The sequence below is a fragment of the Struthio camelus genome, chromosome 6 (genome assembly GCF_040807025.1).
Source record: "Struthio camelus isolate bStrCam1 chromosome 6, bStrCam1.hap1, whole genome shotgun sequence".
NCBI classification, from domain to species: domain Eukaryota; kingdom Metazoa; phylum Chordata; class Aves; order Struthioniformes; family Struthionidae; genus Struthio; species Struthio camelus.
Window position 1 is genome coordinate 35,307,171 of NC_090947.1, and position 22,652 is coordinate 35,329,822.

Below are 22,652 nucleotides of genomic sequence, written 5' to 3' on the forward strand. Positions count from 1 at the left end.
AAGAACTGTAACCTTTTGCTTAAGCAGGAACTTGGCATTTTCTGGACTGCCAAAACCAGCACTAAGGTATTCACCACCGCAGCCCTATCGGCCGCTGCCTAGCTGCGAGGGAAGGGTATGGAAAAACCTCAGCGTTTCAGCTCGGGGGTGGGAACTGGGGGGGGGGGGGGGGGGGGGGTGGAAAAAAAAAAGCGAGAGGCATTTCTCCAACTTACCCTTCCTCGTGGCCATCCACTAGAGGGAAGCAGCTCACACGAATTGCTCTCCTGGAGCTAGAGCAAGAGCAGGAATCCAGGCAAGATGCCTCCCGCCCTGAGAAATCAAACCCTCCTGGGTAAGGGAGCAGGGGCCTCTCCCAGGGCTGGAGCCGACTCGCACTCCGTGGCAGCGGCACAGCCACGGCTTACAGAGGTTGGGGTTTGCTAGAGATATACAACTATGCTGTACTTCAATTTGGCACTGAAGTCCATCCTCCCATTTTACTAGCTCTCATGCTGCTTGCTTTCCCTTACTCATATTATTTCTGCTGCAGCAGTCCCATATGAGGCTTTCATTAAGCAGATTGCTCCTAAAGCTCTACGGGGAGGCACTAACACAAGACAGCAGTACAGGGCACCCAGAGAGCAGGAGACCACAAGGAAACAAACAATGTGGATCACCATCTTGCTCTTGCAAGGCAAGCGCGAGAACGGGAAGAAATTAAGACGACTTCCTTCCCTGCGTTCCTTCGGAGGATATTAAAACGTTGCTCATTTCTTCAACCAAAACGCACGAAAGAGTCAAGTGGCAGGTAGAGTCGTACAGGAGAAAAAATGGCTTCTCTTAGGCTGCAGGGAGCTTAGGATTCGGGAGCTGGGAGAAGAGAGCAGCGCCCACAGCCCAGCCAGCCGCCCTGGGACCTTGGCTCTGCTACGTTGGCTCTGCAGCATATTTGGCTGCAGCACTGTCATTTTCCCTCTGGCTTGCCTGCGTGAGGCAAGCTTTACTGTAAAGACTCAAGCTCCAAAATTTGCTCTATGCTTGCCAGACTAGTCCAATCACAGAACTGCTAGGTTAACTATGCCTTGGCTGATATGCCAAATATTTACATAAAACAACATTTGTAAGAAAAAAATTAAGAGGCAGGAAGAACAAGTTTAGCAAAACGTCTTGAGTTTATCTTTCAATCTCCACTGATTCCCTTACTCTAGCACAGTTCAGGAGCACACAGTAGTAAATAAAACGTAATGATGAGTCAAGGTCCCACTAGTAATGGGGAAGGTCAGGAATGCCACAAAACACTTCGGCAAATGACCATGCAAAGCTATCTATGACAGATAGCCCCTATCAGCCCTAACAAACAGGAAAAAAAAAACAAAAACAAAAAAACCACCCACTCACACACAGATGACCCATGTACGCAAACTGTTTTATTGCTCCAATGAGCATTTTGGTGAAATTACGTTAAACTAGTTTACTCAACTGCTATTATTCTCAAAGGCCTTTGGCCAATTTTTGATGTTCTCTGGTTTAAACAATCCTATTGTCTTTCAGCCACTGGATAATTGAAGGAAGGAGTCCAAGGCAGAGCGCCTTGGGCTACAGAAGCTAAATCCACACTGTGACTGGAAAAATGCATGCTTCACAAAGTGTCCATTTGTCACGTGGACTCTTAACCACACAGCAACTGCCATTAACTAGATGGCTTTTTCACTTTTTAAAGGGGAAATTAAGAAAGTGGGGGAGAAACTGTCACTGTTCACCAAGACTCACAAGTACAGAGACTGTATGCAGTGACGATCTGGAAACAGAAGAAACAAAAGAATAAAATTTTTGCAAATCATCCCTAACTCAGCTTTCATCCAAGTTCTGCCAAACCATGCAAACCTTTTTAAAATGCATTTTCTCTTACCTAGGTGAAGATACACATGAAATTCTGATCACTCGTTGTTTGAGAAAAAAGAGAGCAGGGGTCAAAACTGGCTTGTAACAAGGATTCAGTCTCAGACTTGGACACTACATCCCTCACATGAGAGGCAAATCAGTTAATTGTTGCAGTTTACTACTTAAATGTTAAACCCAAGTTTCATAGTCTGAGAGCTAAGATGGACAGGAACTGAACTCAAGAAATTGAACAACAGTTGTCAGAACCAGAAAGACTTATGGAGCATTTTTACAGAAACAACATAACAAAAATATCAAAGAGCAATTTTATTTAGCTTATTTGGCACAAAACTTACAAGAGCTGTTTTGTTCCCTTCTCAAATTCAGTACAACTAGCAAGGAAAAAAAAAGGCATACTAATACATTTAATGAGCTGTACAGCAAGTGAAATGTGGAAAGAGGCACCAGAAAGATCTACCAAAAAAATCAAAGTGCATGAAAAAATACCTACTCTGAGCGCCTCATGGTATTGTATTAAGGCACCACCCCTTTAGAAGGTTTACTGAACACTTCAAGTGTGCAACTTCTTGGTTTTGGAATGTAAGAGTCCTTTAACCTGTATCAGAACTGGATACTGCAGTTCTCAGAACAGAACATTTCTCTTTGTAGATATTAAATGGAAAGACCTCTTTCTGCCCAACATCAGCTCTCAGCAGACAGAAATGTCATTGTCATATGCTTTGAAAAAAGCTAACATACGTTATCAGTGACCAACATTTTGCTTCAGAACTTTGAGTTGTAGCGTACACCAGGTCTATGAATTCTTGAATTCTTTATAATGGTTTTACAGAAGAGAAATGCTGCAGAGTCAAAAGCAATATGGGACATGTCAGTAACTATCTTATTGATAATTTATCAGACTAACTGTTCAGGACTTTCTGGAGTATCCCTTAAAAATCAAAATCTGAGATAGTGTTATAATCTGGAATAATTAAATACACTTTTCAACAGAATATTACAGAGATTTCTTCAGGATTAGCAAGTCTGATAAATCCCACAAGACTAAGAACTTAAGTACGTGGAAAAAGCCTAACGTTAGACAATAGTAAATGTCTGGAATAATTGGAAACGCTTAATGCGAGTACCTGTAATCGCAAATCATGTTATACTGGTGTGCATATATATATATATACACACACACACATATACACACACACATACACACAATGAAACATCATTACGAGATCCAAACAGACACCTTGGCTCATTGTGGATTCTGCATATCACTGCTCTTAAGTACTACAGAAATCCCACCTGGTTTTGTGTTTCAGCATCTTCAGTAAGGACTGTTCTTCTAAGAACCAAACTGCTTCAGTTATGAGAAGCGTCACCACAAGCCAGATTCACATCTAGTGTAAACAAGTTCCAAACGACCAAGCGGGAAGTTGCATCTGCTGCTTACCAGCTTTGACTTTGGTTTTGCTGCTCAGCTGGATCAGTTTCCTTTACTTGCAGAAGGAAATCTGATAAGAAATCAGTGCCTGTACAAAAACTTAAGTGGGAACCAGTAAATGCAGAATATTGTATTAAACCATTATACAACACCTCTACTGTAGAGAGTTTCAAACATCTCAGGAGCTTGAGACTGCTTAACCTGAACTTTGGAAAAGCACATTTCTCTATGGACATGCAAAGGCATTTAAATATGAACCCTAGGCATTACAGTATTTCATTTTTTCTCCTCTTATGGTGTAAACCTCAAGAACACAACTGTGTGTCCCATTAAAAAACCCAAACACCCTGGAGCATTACAAATTCTAAACAGCAAGGGCTGAAAAGAAGGGCATCTGGAAGTGATCTACACAATACAGAGCACGGTATTTCAGAAGTCTCAGACAGAACAGTTCAGTTCATACTTTCTGGGATAACCTTCCCTATACCTTTGCCCCAACACAGAGCTGTAGTTTTCATTAACTTTTTACCCCTGAATTATTTGCTACCACATATAAAACATGCCACATATGTGGCAGTCAAGGGCTAAACATTTAAGAACATGTCCTTTTTGTCCTTTATTAACAATTACAATCAGCAGAAAGAAAAACTATTCACTCAACTCATTTATTTCATGATTTATATGCAAGTCATATAGCAACCTAACATTGGTGTTATACGTTTGTGCTTCCATTCTCTGGCACTTGGAGGAAGAATTAATTTCCAGATAATCACATCTTGCTGAAGCATTCCTTTGCGTTTGTCCAGACTTGAATTCCCTTAAAATAAACAAATAAAGAAGATTGGAAATAAAGAGGTAGAAATATACACCGTTTACAATCAGACTTTTTTCCATGGAAGACTCCACAAGAAGCCCCACAGAACTTCACACTGGAATTGGACCACATCACCTTTTATATTTCAACATTAACATGTCACTGAGTTAGAGTGGGGCGGAATATGTGGGAGGTTTTACGCTACTGACTTCCAACCTTCCGTAACTGCAGTCTTCCTAGTTACGGAAAGTTTGCATCTGATCCCCTGCTGATATGATACGTATATAAGCCTGGTCCTTCAGAAGCTAAACATACCTTTTTGCACATGCTAATCTGCATAACAGCATAGCTTATAAGTGCCTCCTTCAAATCATGATTCTTCTGCTCCTTAAACCGTTCAATATCAGCCCAGGCACTTTTCACAAAGTCTCTGGAATTCAAAGCAGTATGTCTGTTAGTAAATGCTCTTAGTGTTTTGCATGTTATGTTCTCATCCCATCTTCCTTCCTTTGAACCCACAGCCGTGAAGCTATGTATAACAAATCGCTCCACCTTGCGGTCAGTGAACCAAGTCATATAATTATTACAGACGTCATGGTGTCCTCACTTTATACTTATCACAGTATTGTGGTGCTACTTCTTAACTCTCCATCCACTACTTAAGCGACTTTTAAACTAGAGAACCCATTTCATATGATGGGGATCTGACAGTAAGCATGACTACCACAGAATCAGCAATATTCAGAACATATTTTTCGCCTTGGATTCTTTTGGGGTGACTAAATGTCTTTATGCCAACATTCAGCACACAGCACTGCATGTTTCTTTTTCTTTTTAATCATCGAGTCAGAATCTTGGGCTTTCCCATCCAAAAACACATTTGTCATCCGGATTTGAGACAGGAAAGTATAACAAACGTTTGCAACACGAATTTTACTCTGACAATTCACTTCAGGAATTAATTTCTCTGGTTTGGCGATGTGTCTCCAAGTCTTTTTAACCAAAATGGAGGCAGATTTCTGCAAGACATAGTCTTCATTTGTGCTGGATTATGCACACAAGGCAAGTATTCACTTGAAAATTACTTCCAGAGCTACAAAAGCAGATGTCCAGTACTTCTGTCAAAATGATTAAGAAATTGCATTTACTGACTGTTTTGCTGTTATGAACTATTCATGAACTAGTCTTATCTTTTCAGCTCTAATCCTTACTTATCAGGAGATACCACATTTACCCCTTTTATTATACAACAAACATGTTCTGACACAAACACGTTGCTCTAGGAATGTTTGCTCCTATTTTTCATGTTTGCATTCCTGAAGAAAATTTCACTAGACTACTGAGAAGCAGTTATTCAAACACAGCTTTCCAGAACTTCTAATCTCTTTCAGACAGGCGTCAATTGTCCCTCACATGAGAGGCTGGAGAATATTAGCTTAGGACCCATACATATAAACCAAATCAAATACTGTATTTGAAGCAAATCAGGATTCGAGTCTTCGGCTATTCAGCTGCAGACCTACAAGCTCACCTGCTAAACATATTACTAGTTGAACATAAAAGCAAGCAAGTCAGCCATTAGAGTAGGCTCTGCACCTGGGAAAGTCATCAGGTTTTATATAAGCCATCCTCTCAGACCAGAAGCTAACTGCATGTACTGTACTTTATTTCACAACCTGCAACTGACAGGAGCTTTTATAGACAGCTCATAAACACCAAGAATATATTAAAAACACTTATAAAATACAAACGCCTTCAAGTGCATCCAGTCAATGACTCTTGTCAAAGAAAACAGGGCTGGTTTTAGCAAAAGTCAAGGCCTTTTACCTGCCCTCCAGATTTTTAGACTTAAGCTGTTCTTCTCCTTCCTGAATTTGTTCTTCTAGGACCTTTATCTTGGCTTCCCTCTGCTCAGGGGTCTCCTGCCCGAAGAGCTTGCTGGTCATTCCTTTCAGGGAGAACGTTCTCACAGTCTGCAAGAGACACAAGGTTTGGGATTCTCAAGCACAGCCACTTGAAAACAGGTTTTTGTGATCTTTACTGGCATTAGGTCTTACTCTTGTTCCTCAACCTAGTTTTGGCTTTAACTATCAGAAAAAGCAACTGCATTGGCCCTTCCCTTATGTGGATGTCCCATTGTTCGGTTGCTGTAAGAGGTGAGGTGGTTCACATCAGACCGAACAGAAGAGCAGGGAAGAAGAACGAAAGAGCCTCCTGTATTGCAGCTTCTATTCCCAGGAACTCCGGGCCCCTCAGAAACAACCGTTAAGTAATCTGATGTTCAAACTCTTACAGTGCAACCCACAGACCCGCCTTAGGTGAGTCATTCCACTGACACTAGTGAACTTTCAGATAGGTTCTTTCCTACTTCAGTCTGAGGCAAAACTGAGTCTGAGTCTGTCTTTTCTTTTTCCATGTTAAAAAACCAGAAGTGAATTCTGTACAGAATATGAATAAGCTGTAGCAATATATATATATAAATATATATGTAAAAAAATAGAGCAATATTAAGAATTCTACATATATATTCAGACCGGTAGCTTTCTTAGCCAGTATTTTCTGTATAAAAGGGGCTAATACCACATATCAATAATGAGAAGCTTTCAAAAGACAGAAGACGACTTTCAGAAGTCCCAATATTTTGATCTTTGGGATACAGCTGTTTGAGTTATTCTACTCAGGCAGTATTTCCTGCAACCCTTCATTTGCTTGTTATTCAATAAAGCACAAACAGCATATGTCACCATGAACAAAGTTATTTTAACCCTTGAAGGCCTACAGCCATACAATATTGCTTCTCATAACCAACAACCAGCCTTCTATGTATTAGTGCCATTTAGACTCATTCTAAGTAACTTGGGGGGGCAGAACCACCACACACTCCCCCCCCCCCCCCCCCCCCAAAAAAAAACCCCAAAACCCCCACATACACCATCTTGGAGAAGAAAGTGGAAAAAGACTCACTCCTGTTGCCAGCTCCTCACACTGCTGTTTCTTCGACGTTAGGTCCTGCGCAGCCATTTCCAAATCATACTGCATTAGTTCATGTTTCCTGCAAACCGCCCTGAAAAATAAGCAACAAAAGATCCATTACATAATAGTTTGTTTTGCTACATTTCCCTCCATTTAAGCTTTACAAATGGTACAAGTATTTTTTTGGCAGGCAACACATTCAGTTATTTATCTAACCTGAGTTCAGCAGCCTTATCGCAGAACGCTTAACTCTGCGAATGCTGTAGTTAGGTAAGCTTGGATCAAAGTATAAAGAGTTACTAATATAGCAGCATTCTGCTTTTCTGTTTCTCTTTTTAGACTTATTCCGAGACACTCAGGCAATACAAACCCTACCACCTACTTAAGGACATAACTTTAAAATAACTCTTCAAAAAAATCCATCAGAGTAAAATCGAAACTATGACAAGGGGTATGCGCATATGGTACCTGTCACAGCAACAATGACTGAATCAGTCAATAAAATTCTTCCTATTTTATTTGTTAAGAAATGCAACAAGAAACTGTGTCCCTAGATTCATATCGTGCCTTTCATCAGAAGAGGAGAGGTTCTTCTGACCATCTGCAGTAAGTTCCAGTCCTGCGCGGGCTGGCGACGCTACACCTGTACTCCGCTGCCAGATGGACGTTCCCCTCCCAGGAGGTGCGACTTGTGCTCTGGGGTCTCGGAGAGCAGCCAGTACAACCTGTTTCACTACAGCACTACGGGCCCTCTCCAAGAGGTTCAGCACCAGCCGGGGGAATGTAATAGCATTAGGCATAACTGCACAACATACAGAATCGCGGTTTTCTATCTATGCTTCTGAAGGAAGGACCGTCTTTAAAAGGTTAATCCAAAATTATATTAAAGGCTAATCTAAAAATAATTATTTAGCTGAACAATACCGTACAGCAGATGAAAGCATACAGAGCACTTCAGAACTTGCAGGAATTTGTACCAGCTGTAAGTGGTCAGGCCAAACAGAGGTTATATCCCATTTGAAAGCTGAAGCTTCCCTACAGCACACTGGGGCACCTATTACACCAAAAGCCAAAGAAAGCAAGGGAACCAAGGGAACAGGCAGCATTATCTCCCATCATATCTAGATTTCTAGATCTGTCATTTTACTATTGAGCAGCTCAGTTCTAGCTGTTATTGCCCCTTAAGGCAGTCAAAGATGAGTAAGCAAAACAGAGGTGAGAATTTGACGATTCCTACGTTAACATTTTTATTTCTGAAGAGAACCAGATACCAAACTAAACTCAATACCAACGCTATGTTAAAGTAAGGGATTATAGTTTTCATTTGAACTCCACGTTACGTTTCTGCACGTACCGTAGTGCTTCTGCATAGAAGAGATACTCTTTCAGCTGATCTGCATAATGCTCCTCTTCTTCTAGTATGTCATCGATAGATGCTGCATACCTGGTGACAACACAGCCTCCAGTTAAGTATGAAATTCCTTTGTTTAACCTTTAAAAACTATACATATAACAACAAGGGAGGACACTTTTTAGACAGAATCACAAGTTACTAAGTACAACAGTGAAAAAGCACTTCTAAAAAGGTTTTTTCCCCTCTTTTGTTTTTAATTAAACTCTGAGTTGGCTAATATAAACACTCCCGCAAGCCTTTCTTAGGTTGTTACTACAATAAATCTTTTGACAAGTACCAGATTTATCATAAGTTTCCTGCTGAAGATGGGGCAGCTCTTATTACAGGAAAAGAGAAAATAATTTATTCCTTTTCTTCACTGCATTGTCAACAGGCAGCACCAAGGCAAAAAAGATACAGTGCAGAAGAAATGCTGCAAGACTGAGAGCATTACGCCTCAGGAACGTGAACATCACACCTTCTGAAAAGCAAAGGGGCAGCATTACACAGTGGTTTTCCTTGTTCACTATTCAGCCAGCACATAAGCTTGAGATCAACCAAACTTTTGGCAGTGCTCTGAGCGCTCCAGCATTAAGTCCTTAAGTTTGTGTGTTGCTTCATCTGAAATGATATGCCCGACTTGCACAGCAGAGCAACTGCCTTTTAGGGAGAAATCTTACGAAGCACAAGAGCTTGGATTAACTCCACAGCTTCTGCACTCAGTGAGAGTTTCACCACTTAGGCGGACTAGGAGATCTACGAAACACAACAAAAAGCCTTTTTTTCTAGCTTATATTGCTTATGGGACAGTATGCCATAGGTTCTCATTAACCAAGGTGACTGTGCTTGGATATATTTGCCAGGACAGGCCTACCTCTAAAAAGGTAACTGCACACTGCACTTGGTACCGTGACAAAAATAAGATGCTACTTTAGTCAGCAACGCAGGGCTGATGAACAGGATGAATGAGATTCCATCTCAGACGCCTTCATCTAGTCTGCCAGTTCCCTTTGGACACTAGAGTCTGTGGCAACCCCCAAAATGGAGGAATAGGAAATTATACATAGGCTGTTGCTGGCTCTTTGAAGCGAGCATGCGTCCCACGCTTGTCTGGTGACCAGCGCACTGCCACAGAAACGCTAACTATGGCACCTCCTGGCTTTAAAGTTTTCACTAGGCCTTTGAGTTCTTCAGGTTCATCCTATCCCTCTCCAGTAACTGGCTCTGAAGAAGCAGCAGCAGAGCCTCAAGCTCACAAGGAAGCAGTAATGTGGCTTGGAAGACGACAGGAAACCCCTCCACTGAAAGCTCAAAGAAACAGCTATGGCCCTGCTAGGCTCCTTCTCTAGATGGGAGGTATCCAAGAGAGATACTATGGCTGAAAGTTATCACCAGGCCCACTGACGTGGGGAATGTGAACTAAGGCTCCTCAAACAAGAGTCAGCTACTTGCCAAGTAGCTGGAGGAACGTGAAGCCCAAGGGAAAGGTATAGATATGCGCTCATCTATTCAAATATATATATATTTAATTTGCAAGTAAGATGAGTTGTTTTGATGTTGTGTGAAATCAAAAAGTCATCCTGGGCACACCCAGGCCCTACCAAGGCTAGGCATGATAAGTAAGCATAACATAACAAAGCAGCCAGCAACAAGAAGTCAGTTAAGTAGAAGGGATGAAGGAACAGAACAAGAATTCACATTATGAATCAAAGTAAGGAAGAAGACTGCACTGTTGAAAAATACAGGTTAAAAAACCACCACACCCAACACACACAACCCATTAACACACACACATAGCCCCTTCCAGCCACACAGGTCATACGTGGCTTACTCTCTCCATTTTTAAGTTCTGAAGTACAATAATTTATTTAGTATAGTGGTTAGATTTCTCAGGGCAGCAGATGGACCACATCTCAGTTTCAACCAAGTTTAGCACAGTGCTAGAGCTCATTTGGGGCAGAACAAGACGCAAAAAATAAAACAAAACAAAAAAAATCCACCTCCACACACCCAGAAGACCTCAACCAAAACAAAACAAAAACTTATCTAGGCAGGATTTTCAAAGTGATACTTAAGTTGGATTATAAGAGGAAAAAAAAAAAAGTAAGACAAACTATAGCTCAGTCAAATATAAGCAGTCAAATATAGTTTAAACACTTCTTCCTAAAAAGGTAGAGAAACCATGGAAAACCTTGAAAAGAAATACTGTAATAAGTCTTAAAGATATCTAATATATTTTCACTCTTCATGGGAACCTTCAGCTAAAACCCAGTTCTAGTTCAGACTGGTTCCATCTGTAATGACAGGCTAGTTGACACAGAGATAAAGGGTTGCTCATTAATAGCATAAGAGACAGAAGTCAAAGGTCTGACATTTCTTTCTTTGATCTTTTATATGCTAGAATTATAGCCATTCACTTCAGCTTTCTCAGCATACTTGTATTCTATCACTTAGCAAGCCTCATCTTGCCCGCCCCCAAGGTGCTTGGGGATGTCTTCTCCAAATATTAAGCAGTTTTACATCATTCTAAATGATAACAACTCAAAAGTTTAAATAAACATCTAGTAAAGACTACAGCATATGGGGCAGATAGAGAATAATTAAGTTTGTTTTAAAGTTTAACATCTATATTAGGAACCCTTCTCAAAGGAGCTCGCTGTTGCGACAACCTCCTCACAGCCTAATGTTATGGGAACGCTAACTGGGCTGGCAAGTTACACTTTCAAGAGACCATGGACATGAACCTTACTGGCAGGAGTCTGCATGGGTCACTGAATGAGTTCCTGAATCTCACAGCCACTCTCACTTGCTTAGTTCTCACTATGAGGTTATTTCTCGATGAGCATGTCAGAGCAGAAGACGTGACCGACAGTGAAAGCTACCTCAGACTTCATGGAATGGTTAATGTTACCCAAAAAAACTCACTATTGTTACTCTGGATCTTTAACTCCAGCTGTGTTAAGGGCAGAAACAGTAAACCTCTGATAGGCGCAGAACGTTCAGCCTCCTTACCGAGGGGTCACTCCTGTTTCTTTTATTTGATTAAGCATCTCTGGATGTTTGACACTCTAGTGTGGTGTATTTGAATCTCCAAAAACCTACTTACATCTCCCTACCTCATTCATATTATAGCATGTTTTCACATAACTAAACTGATTTCTAGTATGTTCAATTTTTGCGTATTAGAGGTATATGCTTTACACTGCTCTCCATCTCTCTTTTTTTCCCTGAAAGTAAAACGTTATTATCTATTTTTTTATTCTCTCCGGAGCCTTTTACTTAGAAAGCACAATAGCTTTTTTGGGTGTAAACCATTATATAAGCCATTGTGTAAGCCATTCACAGAGGTGTGAATACATTATTCAGAAGGGTTCAAATTCTTAAAGATGTGATAAAAATCAAAATTCTCTTGAAGAAACTGAAGGCAGAGTTTGGCAAAGCTCTCCAAAAGCTTTCATTTTACAAGGCACAACACCAATTACAACTGACCAACAGTATAGCATATGTAAAGCGTCTTTGTAAACTGAAACTGGTAACTATTTCTACATGAATTACACTTTCAGTAAAAATGGTACATGATGAAACATCAAACAGTTTGTCTCTTACATGAGTTGTTACTTTTTCCTGCAGTGCCTGATTAAAAGAACAATATAATTTCTCATCACACTGATTCCATCTACTGTATACTACTACCTGAAAAACAAAAAGCAGGAGCCTACAACAGCACTTTTGTGAGCTCTCTTAAGCGCTAGACTCTTATTTTGAAGGCTGCATTTCACATACTCTGCCAACTGACTCCAAAGATGCAGAGAGGGAGGATTCTCAGCTTTATTACATCCAGTCAGTATTTGATTCAAGAATCCATTAAAGTTTTGGTTTAATAATAATTAAAATTCTAACTTTCCGTAATTAAGTCCAAATCTGTGTACCATCTACTGCGTGGTACAAAACATTGCTATCAAAAACAAATGGATCTCATCAGGACTGCAGTACATTAAAGCTCTATTCCACCAGTTTCTGGCATAGTAGCTTAAAAGAAAAGCTGGAAGAATTCCAAACACTTCTACGGTTTCAAAATAATAATAAAAAAGAAACCCTTCTGGTTCTCCTGAGACCTTCCGAGCTACTTAATGCAGTACATGGATGCTAAAAGCGCGCCTGCATCCAAGTCACAGAAACGCTGTATACCTCGAAACAACGCACCCCCAAGTTTCTCAGTACGCTTCTCGTACGTACCTTGGGGCTGGGGGAGAAGAGAGGAAGGAGGGAGAGCTCTGCATCTGGCTTACATCAAACTATCAGATATTCAGTCACTACTTACACATCCATGTGGTGGCCAGCACTCTGCAGCCCGTCCCCCATCTCCTTCTCTATTGCGCTCCACTCGCTGTAGGAAAAACAAACGAGAACCAACATCACACATGAAGGGTAAGGGAAGTCAATAAGCTGCATCCTGTATACAGTTTCTTTCCAGGTGACACCTGAATGGAAACTGCCTCAAAGTCGGGCTCAGCCAAACCGTCTCCCCACCTCGGAGCAGCAGCACTCACCAGTTAATACCAAGGTGGGGGCAGTTGTCTGCCAGAGCGCCATCTAAACACACCCGCGCACACACACGCGCTCTGGGGGGTTTTTGAGCGGGGAGAATCTTGTTTAAATAGCTAAAAACTAGGTTTTAAGAAGTCCACCGGGTGGGGGAGGTATTGGTATCTAAAATTAAATCTAAAAAAGAAGGAAAAAAAACAAAGACGACGACCTCTACAACAGAATTTCATCCTACTTGTCTACCAGGAAGAAACTGAGCTTTTCAGACTCACAACACTTCACATAGAAACCTCTCACTTCAAAAACCAGAAGTTGAGATTTGACATTTCCAAGAATTTTAACTCCTCTGCAACTGTTTGCTGCATGCTTTCTATTTTCACAGTAGATTGCTGTTCAGTTCATTCATTAGAAAAAATATAAAGTTATCACCGCCTCATTACTGTATCACCCTATGCACGTTAGGGAGATCGTTTTGATAAAGTAGAAAACACAGCTACAATAAAGACAGCAAGAGACTTGCTCTGGATAGTTAAGTATGTACACAGCAATTTTAATTGCGTCCTCAGCTCCGTGAAACCTGCTGAGATTTATTAGTTATAAGAATTACATCAGTTCTTTAGACAAGGAAAAAAAAAAGCGTTTCTTCCCCCTTATATTTCACATAATTTACGTCTAATGCATCTATTCTGTCCTTCACTTTCTCATAAACATTCCACTCTGCTAATGTGGACATTTGTTTGTCTTTGTGTTATTACAGAACTACACCTAATTTCACTTTAAAACCCCCAATGAGAGAGACATCTGCAATCCATTAACCCAGAGAATTAAATTTAGCACTTGAACAGAGTGTAGAAGCAGGAGGTTTCCCTTAACCAGAAGTTTAGATTCTTTAATTCTCCAGTGAGATGGAAAACTTGAGCACGCAATTCGCTCATATAAATCAAAACGATTGGCAAATTCACTTGAAATCAACTATATCTTCAGTTTTTAGGTTTTTTATTTTTACTCACAAAAGGACCTGGATGCTTAACTGACCACTGTATGAAAAGAGGCAGCAAGTTGCACTCTGAAGAAACAGTTAAAAATGCCACTACCACAAGAGAAGCCCCAAAGTTCTGGGATAAAAAAAAAAAAAAAAACCCTAAATTCTTCCAATTGAGACTAAGCTCAGCAGATTCAGAGGTCATTACATCCAGTGTAGGAAGCTCGTTAGTACCGCAATACAAAAGTTTTTCAGGGCAAATGTTTAAGTGCATTTCAGACATGCTGTTATGCTTTCGAAAACATAACGGACAAAAATTCACTACTCTCACTGTGTATGTATTCTTAACAAACTAATGAACTCTTACCTGAACACTCTTCCATAGTTTCCATGGACTTTATAGACACCATATAGCCGGTCTGCTACCCTCTAAAAGATTGCAGAGGAGTTAACTTTTGCTCAACAATATTAACGGCAATTGATTTATAAAAACCCCAAATACAAACTCCAAGCTAAAGCCTTATGTTTTAACATAGGTTAACAAAAGTAGGCATTAGTCTTAAACAAGAACAACAACAACAAAATCACCAGCATAAAACCTTTAAAGACTGACATCAGAACTGTGGTAAAGCTATATAGAAAAATAACATTTAAAGTATTTCTTTGCAAGTGCTCATGTATATGTCTACAGAAGCTACAAATAATCAGTCACTGATCAACTCAGTTTCTGACAGCCAGATGTAAGGCATAGTCTCCTTCACCTGAATAAGGTCAAATCTATATACACTCTTGCTTTTTTAACATAAAGATGGCAAGACAAAAATCCATCCTGTCATCAAGAACTGTAGGGAAAGCTTCACTAAACTTCTAACAAGTGACCCGATTTTTCCATCCATCGCAACGAAGGAAAGGAAATGAGCTATCCGTTGCAGGACTTACTGCTAAAGCTTAGATATGCCATTTCAGCTGTTTGGAGAGTCAGTACCTGCTGCAGTCAGTACAACAACGCTGGCAACATCATCAGAAGAAAAGACCGTACATGTACTCTGAAGTGTGACTTGTAATTCTGATGATGCCCGTGTAATTGGGATGCACCAATGAATTCAACTGAAGTTGTGCAAGAGTTAGTTATTGGTTTGTCAAAGCAGCAAAAAGGAAGTGTAAGCAAATCACCCCACAGGTCACATACACAGAGCACTGAGGAAAAAGCCACTGTTACTAGAACACCAGTGATTAATCCTCTCAAGTACCTCAGCTCAATTACCATCCTCCCCTGCAGCACAGTTTCATCAAAAATGAAATCCCTGTTGAACATGCTAAAGAATAGTATCATGCTCCTCATTACTGAACTGTAATTTCCTATTTCCTTTTTGTGCCTTTTTTATATCTTCGTTCTAAAGCCATAGAATATCTTGATTGCATGACAATTGTTATCATCATTAAAAAGAACATTATTCACTACAGATTGAAGTACAAGCCAAAAGAAAAAAAGTGTGCTGGGACACACGCACAAGTCATACTACAAGCTCTGGAAAATAGCATATTATATGTCAGTATTATATGTTGGGCCCCTTCCCAACCCAGACATCCAGCAAAAAGCAACTTCCCTGCTGAGTAGAGAGAACTGGACACCTCGGTCCTCTTTAAAACACCTCCCTCTGATATGTGGCCATTAGGGGAGCAGGCAGATTAGCTACACACACTTTTGCTCCTCCAATGACTGTAAAACTACGCTGTCATATCTGGAACTCTTTCCCCCCCCAAATCTGCACGAGGTTAACACCCCCTGCCCCCAAAGTCCAAAATCAGATCATTTTGGGGGAAAAGCTGTCCTTATTCTAGGACATACGTACCAGTTCCCTTGACTAAACAAGAAACGTTGCCTTGTAAATAAATTATACTATTTGTCACGACACACATGGGAAATACTTACAGCTCTGACTCGCAGAAGGTGTGATATGACGGACTGCAGTTCATCGCTATAGTGTTTTAGCTCAGTAAATCTCCTGGGAGCAGGAAACAGATAGTACATCATTAGCTATCATGAAAGCAAGCTTTCACAGAACGCAAGATAGAGCCACGACGCTACAGCCAACGAGACCGAGCCTGAATTATGTTGAAGTGGAATTAGCTGAAGATTCCTAAAGAAGCGACTGCAGAGTTTAATTCCCCTAAAACAAATAACCCAACACTTGCAAGACTACTAGCAGGACTACTAGCCTTCTATATGCAAATGCTGAAGGTTCCAAGCAATTTAAGAGCTATAATTTTATGAAATAACGTTTTTGTGTGTTTTTAAGTCAAATTATTACTTTTTTAAAAATGAGATAAAAAAAAAGCAAGAGTTAGTGGATAGTCACTGTACCTAGCTGTGTATGAAATCCTACTAAGACCCCTATCTGTACGGGCAAGTCAGCACATCACTAAAAGCGATCAAGTCACTACTGCTTAACAAGGTACCAGCCAGGTAATCTGTTGCAAGTGATCACACATATACTGGTGACCTGCCACAGCCAAAGGAAAAAGGTATTTTAAGAGCCACCCCAGCTAAGCCTTGGTGGTAGTTTAAGTTAATGCATTTAGCTCAACCTAATTATGAAGCCAAGTCGGCTACCACAGCTTTGCTAGTGACAGGTAACTGATTAAACCACAGCCACTCTCATACACAAATACCATCTATTACACAAACACCTAACTCATGACCAACCTGGGAGGCATGAGGTACACAAGAGCATGTTTCACTTAGAAAGGTAAAGCTATTTTGTTTCTGGCCTTCCAAATGACCAAACAATGATCTGAAAAAATAGAAGAATACAACTGGAATTAAGGAATGGAAGACTAAAATTAGTCTTCCACATTGATAGTCAAACAAAAAAGAAAAAGGGAGCAGGGGGAGGAAGAAAGCCAAGCTTTCTTCTTCCTCCCACCCCACACACAGACTTTGTATTTCTAGTTTATACCCAGAGGTCTTCCTGAAGTAACTCAAGTCACTTGTTTTGGGTGACCGAGTATGAAATTCCAGGAGTTTTTTCATTTAACACTTCGTCCTCCACCAGGAAGGCTTCCTCTAAAACATTCTCTTGCCTGTACTCAGGAAGTAGAAACTTTATTGCCATTGCTAATATTTCTGATCTCCAAGGAGCATCTTCTAGAAAAGTGTGACACACGCAGGGTTAAAGCATATTAAAAAAAAAAAGTCAGCAGAGAAAGTGTATGGGAAAAATATAGACATTGATCTGCACAGTGGGGTTTAGAGAACAATCTTTTCAGTTTACACTTTATAAAATATGCACAAGGGCAGCATGTCAGGCAGCTGCAGACACAAACAGTCAAGATACTTGAAATAATTGAACTTAAAACAAAAGATTAAAAAGCCTGCCTTCAGTTCAGGCAGCCTCCCCTTTCCACTCCAGAAATTTATAATGAAAAGTTTTATTTATCCTGTTTTGTGGCAAGAAAGCTTTTAGGAATGCCTTAATCCCCGAAGGCAAGCATCAGAAGCCCAGAACCTTGATACTGCTGCTCTAGTCCAGGACACTCTTTATCCATGCTGATTCCTCCTCCAGAGATCACCTTAGAACCAAGTTGTCCTCATTCTACTGTCTCAGAAAAGCATAAACAAAAACGCCACTTCTTTTCGTAATCTTTGGTGAAGAAGGCGGCTGAGAATTTTTGAAAAGGAAGTTTTTCTAAAAAACGTACTGCAAGACTGGTGGTGTCGCAGGTCAAAGGCTTATTTCAAGTATCTGCTCAAGTCCTATTGAATGCTCATGTTTAAAAAAAAACAAAAACAAACAAACAACCCATATAATTATGAAAAAGTTTCTAAGTGGAGTTTGGAGAGGCACTTTCCACTGCACCACAAATTAGAAGTTGTGATGCAAGACAGTTTTGGCACTCGGAATAACTGAAACAAGCCCAGTTCTCCTCCCTTAGTTGCGCTGGTTCTGCAACATTACCAGCAGTCTAGATATTTAAGAAGTTCGAGCTATTAAGTAGAACTTCAAAGGCAAATGAAGAGCAGATCAAGTGCAATTTCTGTAGGGACACTGCCAGGTTTCTTCTGGAAAATATCTTCTATGACAATGGCAAAGAAGAAGATTTCATTTGCAGAAGACAGCATTTCAAAAGAAGTGACTCTGTTCGTTTTACTCAGCCCTACAGTCGGAGAAGACAGTACCACTTCCCTGTTTTCTGGGAGAAGAGATCATAAGAATAGAACTGCTCCAAAAAGAACAAGCCACTTCTGGGAGCAACCAGACAGAAAAGGAGAGTTTTGTTTTTACTTCTGCCTTATGGGAAATGGTTTAGTGTTTTCTAAAGGAACCTTTCACCAGGAAGAAGGCTATTGTTTGGATTCAAAACCCCACTGTGCACGACTACAAATTTACCTCTGAGTACCAGAACACAACAATTTTGTTACCATATAATTCCATCAGAAGAGATACTAATTGTATCCCAAAGGAAGACACTTAGTTTCCAGGCTAAATTTGAGCTACTAGAGTAGCACTGTTTCTGCTGCTTGAAGTTCCTAAGGTGGCTGCAATTCTCACTCCAGACTGAGCTGCACTCGTGTGCGGCCACACCTTTTAGTTTAAAGCAATCCTTCACCTCAACCTCTCCTGGTTCAGGGAACTGAATTTACCCAAAAGTCCATACTCCATGCTCTTTTTTTTTTTTTTTTTTTAAATTCGTTTGGGTTTGGCAAGGCTAGCCTGGTAAACCCACTTACCACTCACTCATACGAGCGCCCAAGGTGATGCAGAGGGAAAGACGTTAGATTCAAGGCAGCCCACCCAAGCACGAGCGTGCTAGGCAGAGCAAAGCTCTCTTCCTCCCATCAGACCCACACACACTATACCAAAATGCTCTCCCCAACATAAATGCAAGTTATGCTCAGCAGTTATTAAACAACTTACAAAACACGGCTTGCCACTGTAACCAAAAGTTCAATTTAAAAGCTCTGTAGCTGGCAGGATACAATAGGAAGATGTGCCATATCTCTTAAGTATTGTGAAGTCTGAGTTAATTACTCGGAGATTGTTTTTGTTAGTACTCCTTCCTTCTATCTTCCTTGTATTAAATCTTTCTGTGCTTTTTACCACGCCACTTATCACAACAGCTTTCTCTTCCCAAACATTAAGTTACCTCATTGCCTCAAAAGATAGCGGTATCTCAGCCTTAACTGGTCTGTCCCATCCATGCCTATATGCAGGCAGCTGGCAGAGTTTCCCTGCCTTGAAAGCAAGAAAAGCTAACTCCTACTAGTCACAGACTAGGGAGAAGATAGGCAATGAAGCATCCAAACAAGGGAGCAGTTTCACCTGTAGATACCAAAAGAATTGCTGTCTTTGGATCTCATTCACTGACGTTATCTTTTGCATTACTCTCCAGCAACAAACCCCCTTGCCGCCACAGAAGGCTGCAAAAGCAGACATTATCAGCAGGTTCAAAAAAAAAAAAAAAAAAGATCAGACCATTTCACAGATAAGTCTATAAAGAGATACTAAAAGATCAGGAACATGTGTGCCCTCTAACATCCTTAATATAACACCCAGGGATGCTGGGGAAGTACCAGAGAATGAACAACAGAAAGCAGTCACACATGTGCTCTCCCTAAGTAGCATCTCCTACTGCCACTGTCGGACAGCTGATGAACCCAATAGAGCACTCACATGTTTCTGTTGCTATACATGGGGCACAGCAACGTCTCTCGATGCCATTCCTGCATACTAATGTTTCTAACTATTGCAAAAGCAGAAGCTGTCTGCTCTTTTACCCTCCTCACATCACCAACAGTGTGATGAACCTCCTGCTGCACACCCTTATACTTCTACCAGTTTTTCAATCCAGCAGATTACTCTAGTGCTCCTCTCAGAGCTTCCCAAGTTGTAACAGAGCTGAACTGACCTCAGGATTTCCAAAAGCATCTGTGAAACTTGGCAGCCTGAAGAGAACTATGAACTGCAACACCAGGGTGCGTGCATCCAGAATTGTACACTAGCAGATTTTTGGAAAGACCTACTATCAATCTGCATTCTGTTCACGTTTGCAAAGGCTTCTTTGCAAACAACTGTTAAGAGGTTATTTTTCTATTGGTTTTTCTCCCCCTCTTTTCATCTAGCTAAAAGGAAAGACTCATTTTGCATTAAGTGATGGCATTTTTCTGAAGCTTTCCTGCTCCCCCAAGAAACAGGATTCAAGCCTTTTCATACTATCTCCTTATTGGGCTTCTATTGAGATTTAAAGTGCAGAAAGATCATTTTTCTTTTCTGAATTTAGTCTAAGGAGATACAAATGTAACATCAGAGGACAGAATACTCTAACTGAAAAGGGGAAAGGGAGGGAGGAAGGATGTGGAATCTTACTTGTCTGGGTTTTTCACTCTGAATGTTGCATTAAGAGCTTTTAATCTGGAATCTGCCTGAAAAAGGGGAAAAAAAGCTTTGTTAATTTAATGCAATTAAATTCCAGTGACAAAAATCTCAGCCTTCTTGCAGCACCATTAGAAAAGTCTCCTGCCTTCTTGGCATATTTAAGTCTTCAAACATTGAAGAAGTCTGACACTACCTGCCCTGCATGTCAGATCTTTTAATAAAAAGTAGAAAATCACGCTGTTTTTGTGAACTAGGATGTAAACAGTATCTACTAATGCTAAGCTGGTATAATCCTGAAGCGCACAGAAAGAGTCTCTTCCTAAAACATTACACAAATCACAGAGTTAAGATTCACAACCCTACATTCTTTTGAGATGATGCAATTAGGTAACGTAAGACCATATGGACAAACTATTTTATATTTTTCAAACCAAATAAAACCCGTGGTAGAGTGACCTCTACATGGTCTTTATTACCAGGAACAGTTCCCCAGTGAAATCAAACTCTCGTATATGGAGTTCTCTTATTTTATGAGTTGCTTTAGAGAAATATAATTTGTATATCAGAACTGAGCTGTTTTTAATGTGATGTTCTTTTCTAAAAATATAGCATATATTAAATCTTTACAGAAGAAAGTTAAATACCTAATTAAAAAGGGTATTAGCTACTTTACTGATTGAGATGTTGGTTTACCAATGTCTGCAACAGCAGTATGGATCCCTTTCAGTTTAACTTAACATCTGAAATTCAGCGACAGGTACTCACTCTTAAGAGCTCACCTATGCCAATAAGATAACCTGCACTATTCCACAGTAGCCCCAGATTATCACAGCTTTTTCCTTCTGGCATTTTATACATAGCATCCTTCCCCCAAAGCTACTCCGAGCTCCTCTATGCTGCGTGAAAACTCCAACTCGGAGGTCAAATGACTAGAGTTTACTTTTGCTCAAAGCATCCTTCTTTGCAGTGAAAGAGCAATAAAGAATACATTTTGTGAGGTGTTCAAACTCTGCTACAGTGCCCTGTTTTAGCTAATGGACTGTGCATGACTTCTGTGCCATAACTGTTCGCAGCAAGGTAGTTCAATAGTACGTGTTAGTGCTGGTATATGTATGACACAGGAATATTTTGGACAGCATTATAGCTCTTCAACCTGAGTTGGCTATTTTGAATTTTACAGTGAACACAGTGTCCTCCCAGAGCAAGAATGGAGTCTTTCCTTCAGGGCCCTCTCAGTCGCTTCTACTGAAGAGACGGGCACTGTCTGAGGCTGTTCCACCTCCCACCGCACTGGGATGGAGCGGAAAACATCTGTATTTGAATACCAACGCAAGTTCCTTCCACCTGGAACCACCTCCCTGGATACTGTCCCATATGCCCTGCAAATAAGTTCAGGGAAGAGCAGTTTCATCCTTGCAACTAGCATGACAGCTACTGATGGAATTTTTCTGCACCAACACGGTCCTGTACCAAAACAGCAGCTTGCTAACTATAGCTGTCCTCCTTCCAGCAACCAAGACAAAAAACAACCCACAAACTGATAGGTAAGCAAATAAAACCTGGAAGACTAAAGCTAACTGATAATTGGAAGGAAACAGGCTGCGTCACAGCTAAGCATAGCTCTCCAAGAATATCTTGCAAAGGGAAAACTGATGCAACATGGGGAAAACACGTGCAGGATAGCACAAGAACAAAACGCTGTAGTAACTCCAACTCCCAACTCAGGCTCTGTGTTGCCTAGCCTACACTTACACCTTTACTGCTCTGTCTTCACACATTATTATATTACTTGCAAATTAGACAACAGCTACTTCAGATGCACTTCTCTGTACGCCTCACGTTTTCTCTTGCAGAACAAACGCCACATAGTCACACTGACATTATCAGAGTCCTCCTACCCCCCAGGTAGTTATTTTACAAGACTCCATATATTCAAGTGGCAGCCATCAAAGCCTTTTAAGTTCTTTGGGACAAATTCTACAGGCTCAGAAATGAAAAGGATCACTACCTACATTACAATTACAGGGCACATTTCTGCCTTTTTAAAAAAAAAAAAAAAAAAGCCACACACACATGGAACGGTCTGAAGGAAGATTTCAGCAAGTTTAAAAGCACTGTCAGGCAGCAATCAAGATTTTGCCAGTGTACAATAGTCTAAGAAGGGTTATTACCTTCTTGCCACTAGTGGCACAGTAACTCCCACGCATCACACTTGAGCATTTACACCAGAGTTATGAAGTTAGCAAAACGTC

The 22,652-nt window shown here is 40.6% G+C and overlaps 1 protein-coding gene across 1 annotated transcript in view; it reads right to left on the reverse strand.

Annotated features, from left to right (window-relative positions):
* Nucleotides 1-2,177: 2,177 nt before the first annotated feature.
* SNX4 (sorting nexin 4) overlaps nt 2,178-22,652 on the reverse strand; it is a 36,116-nt gene continuing 15,641 nt past the window's right edge. Inside the window, 9 exon segments of the mRNA XM_068949126.1 lie at nt 2,178-4,133; nt 4,446-4,560; nt 5,958-6,103; nt 7,095-7,194; nt 8,458-8,547; nt 12,818-12,883; nt 14,391-14,452; nt 15,957-16,029; nt 20,392-20,447. Coding sequence (XP_068805227.1) covers nt 4,086-4,133; nt 4,446-4,560; nt 5,958-6,103; nt 7,095-7,194; nt 8,458-8,547; nt 12,818-12,883; nt 14,391-14,452; nt 15,957-16,029; nt 20,392-20,447 — 756 coding nt within the window. The 3' untranslated portion in view covers nt 2,178-4,085.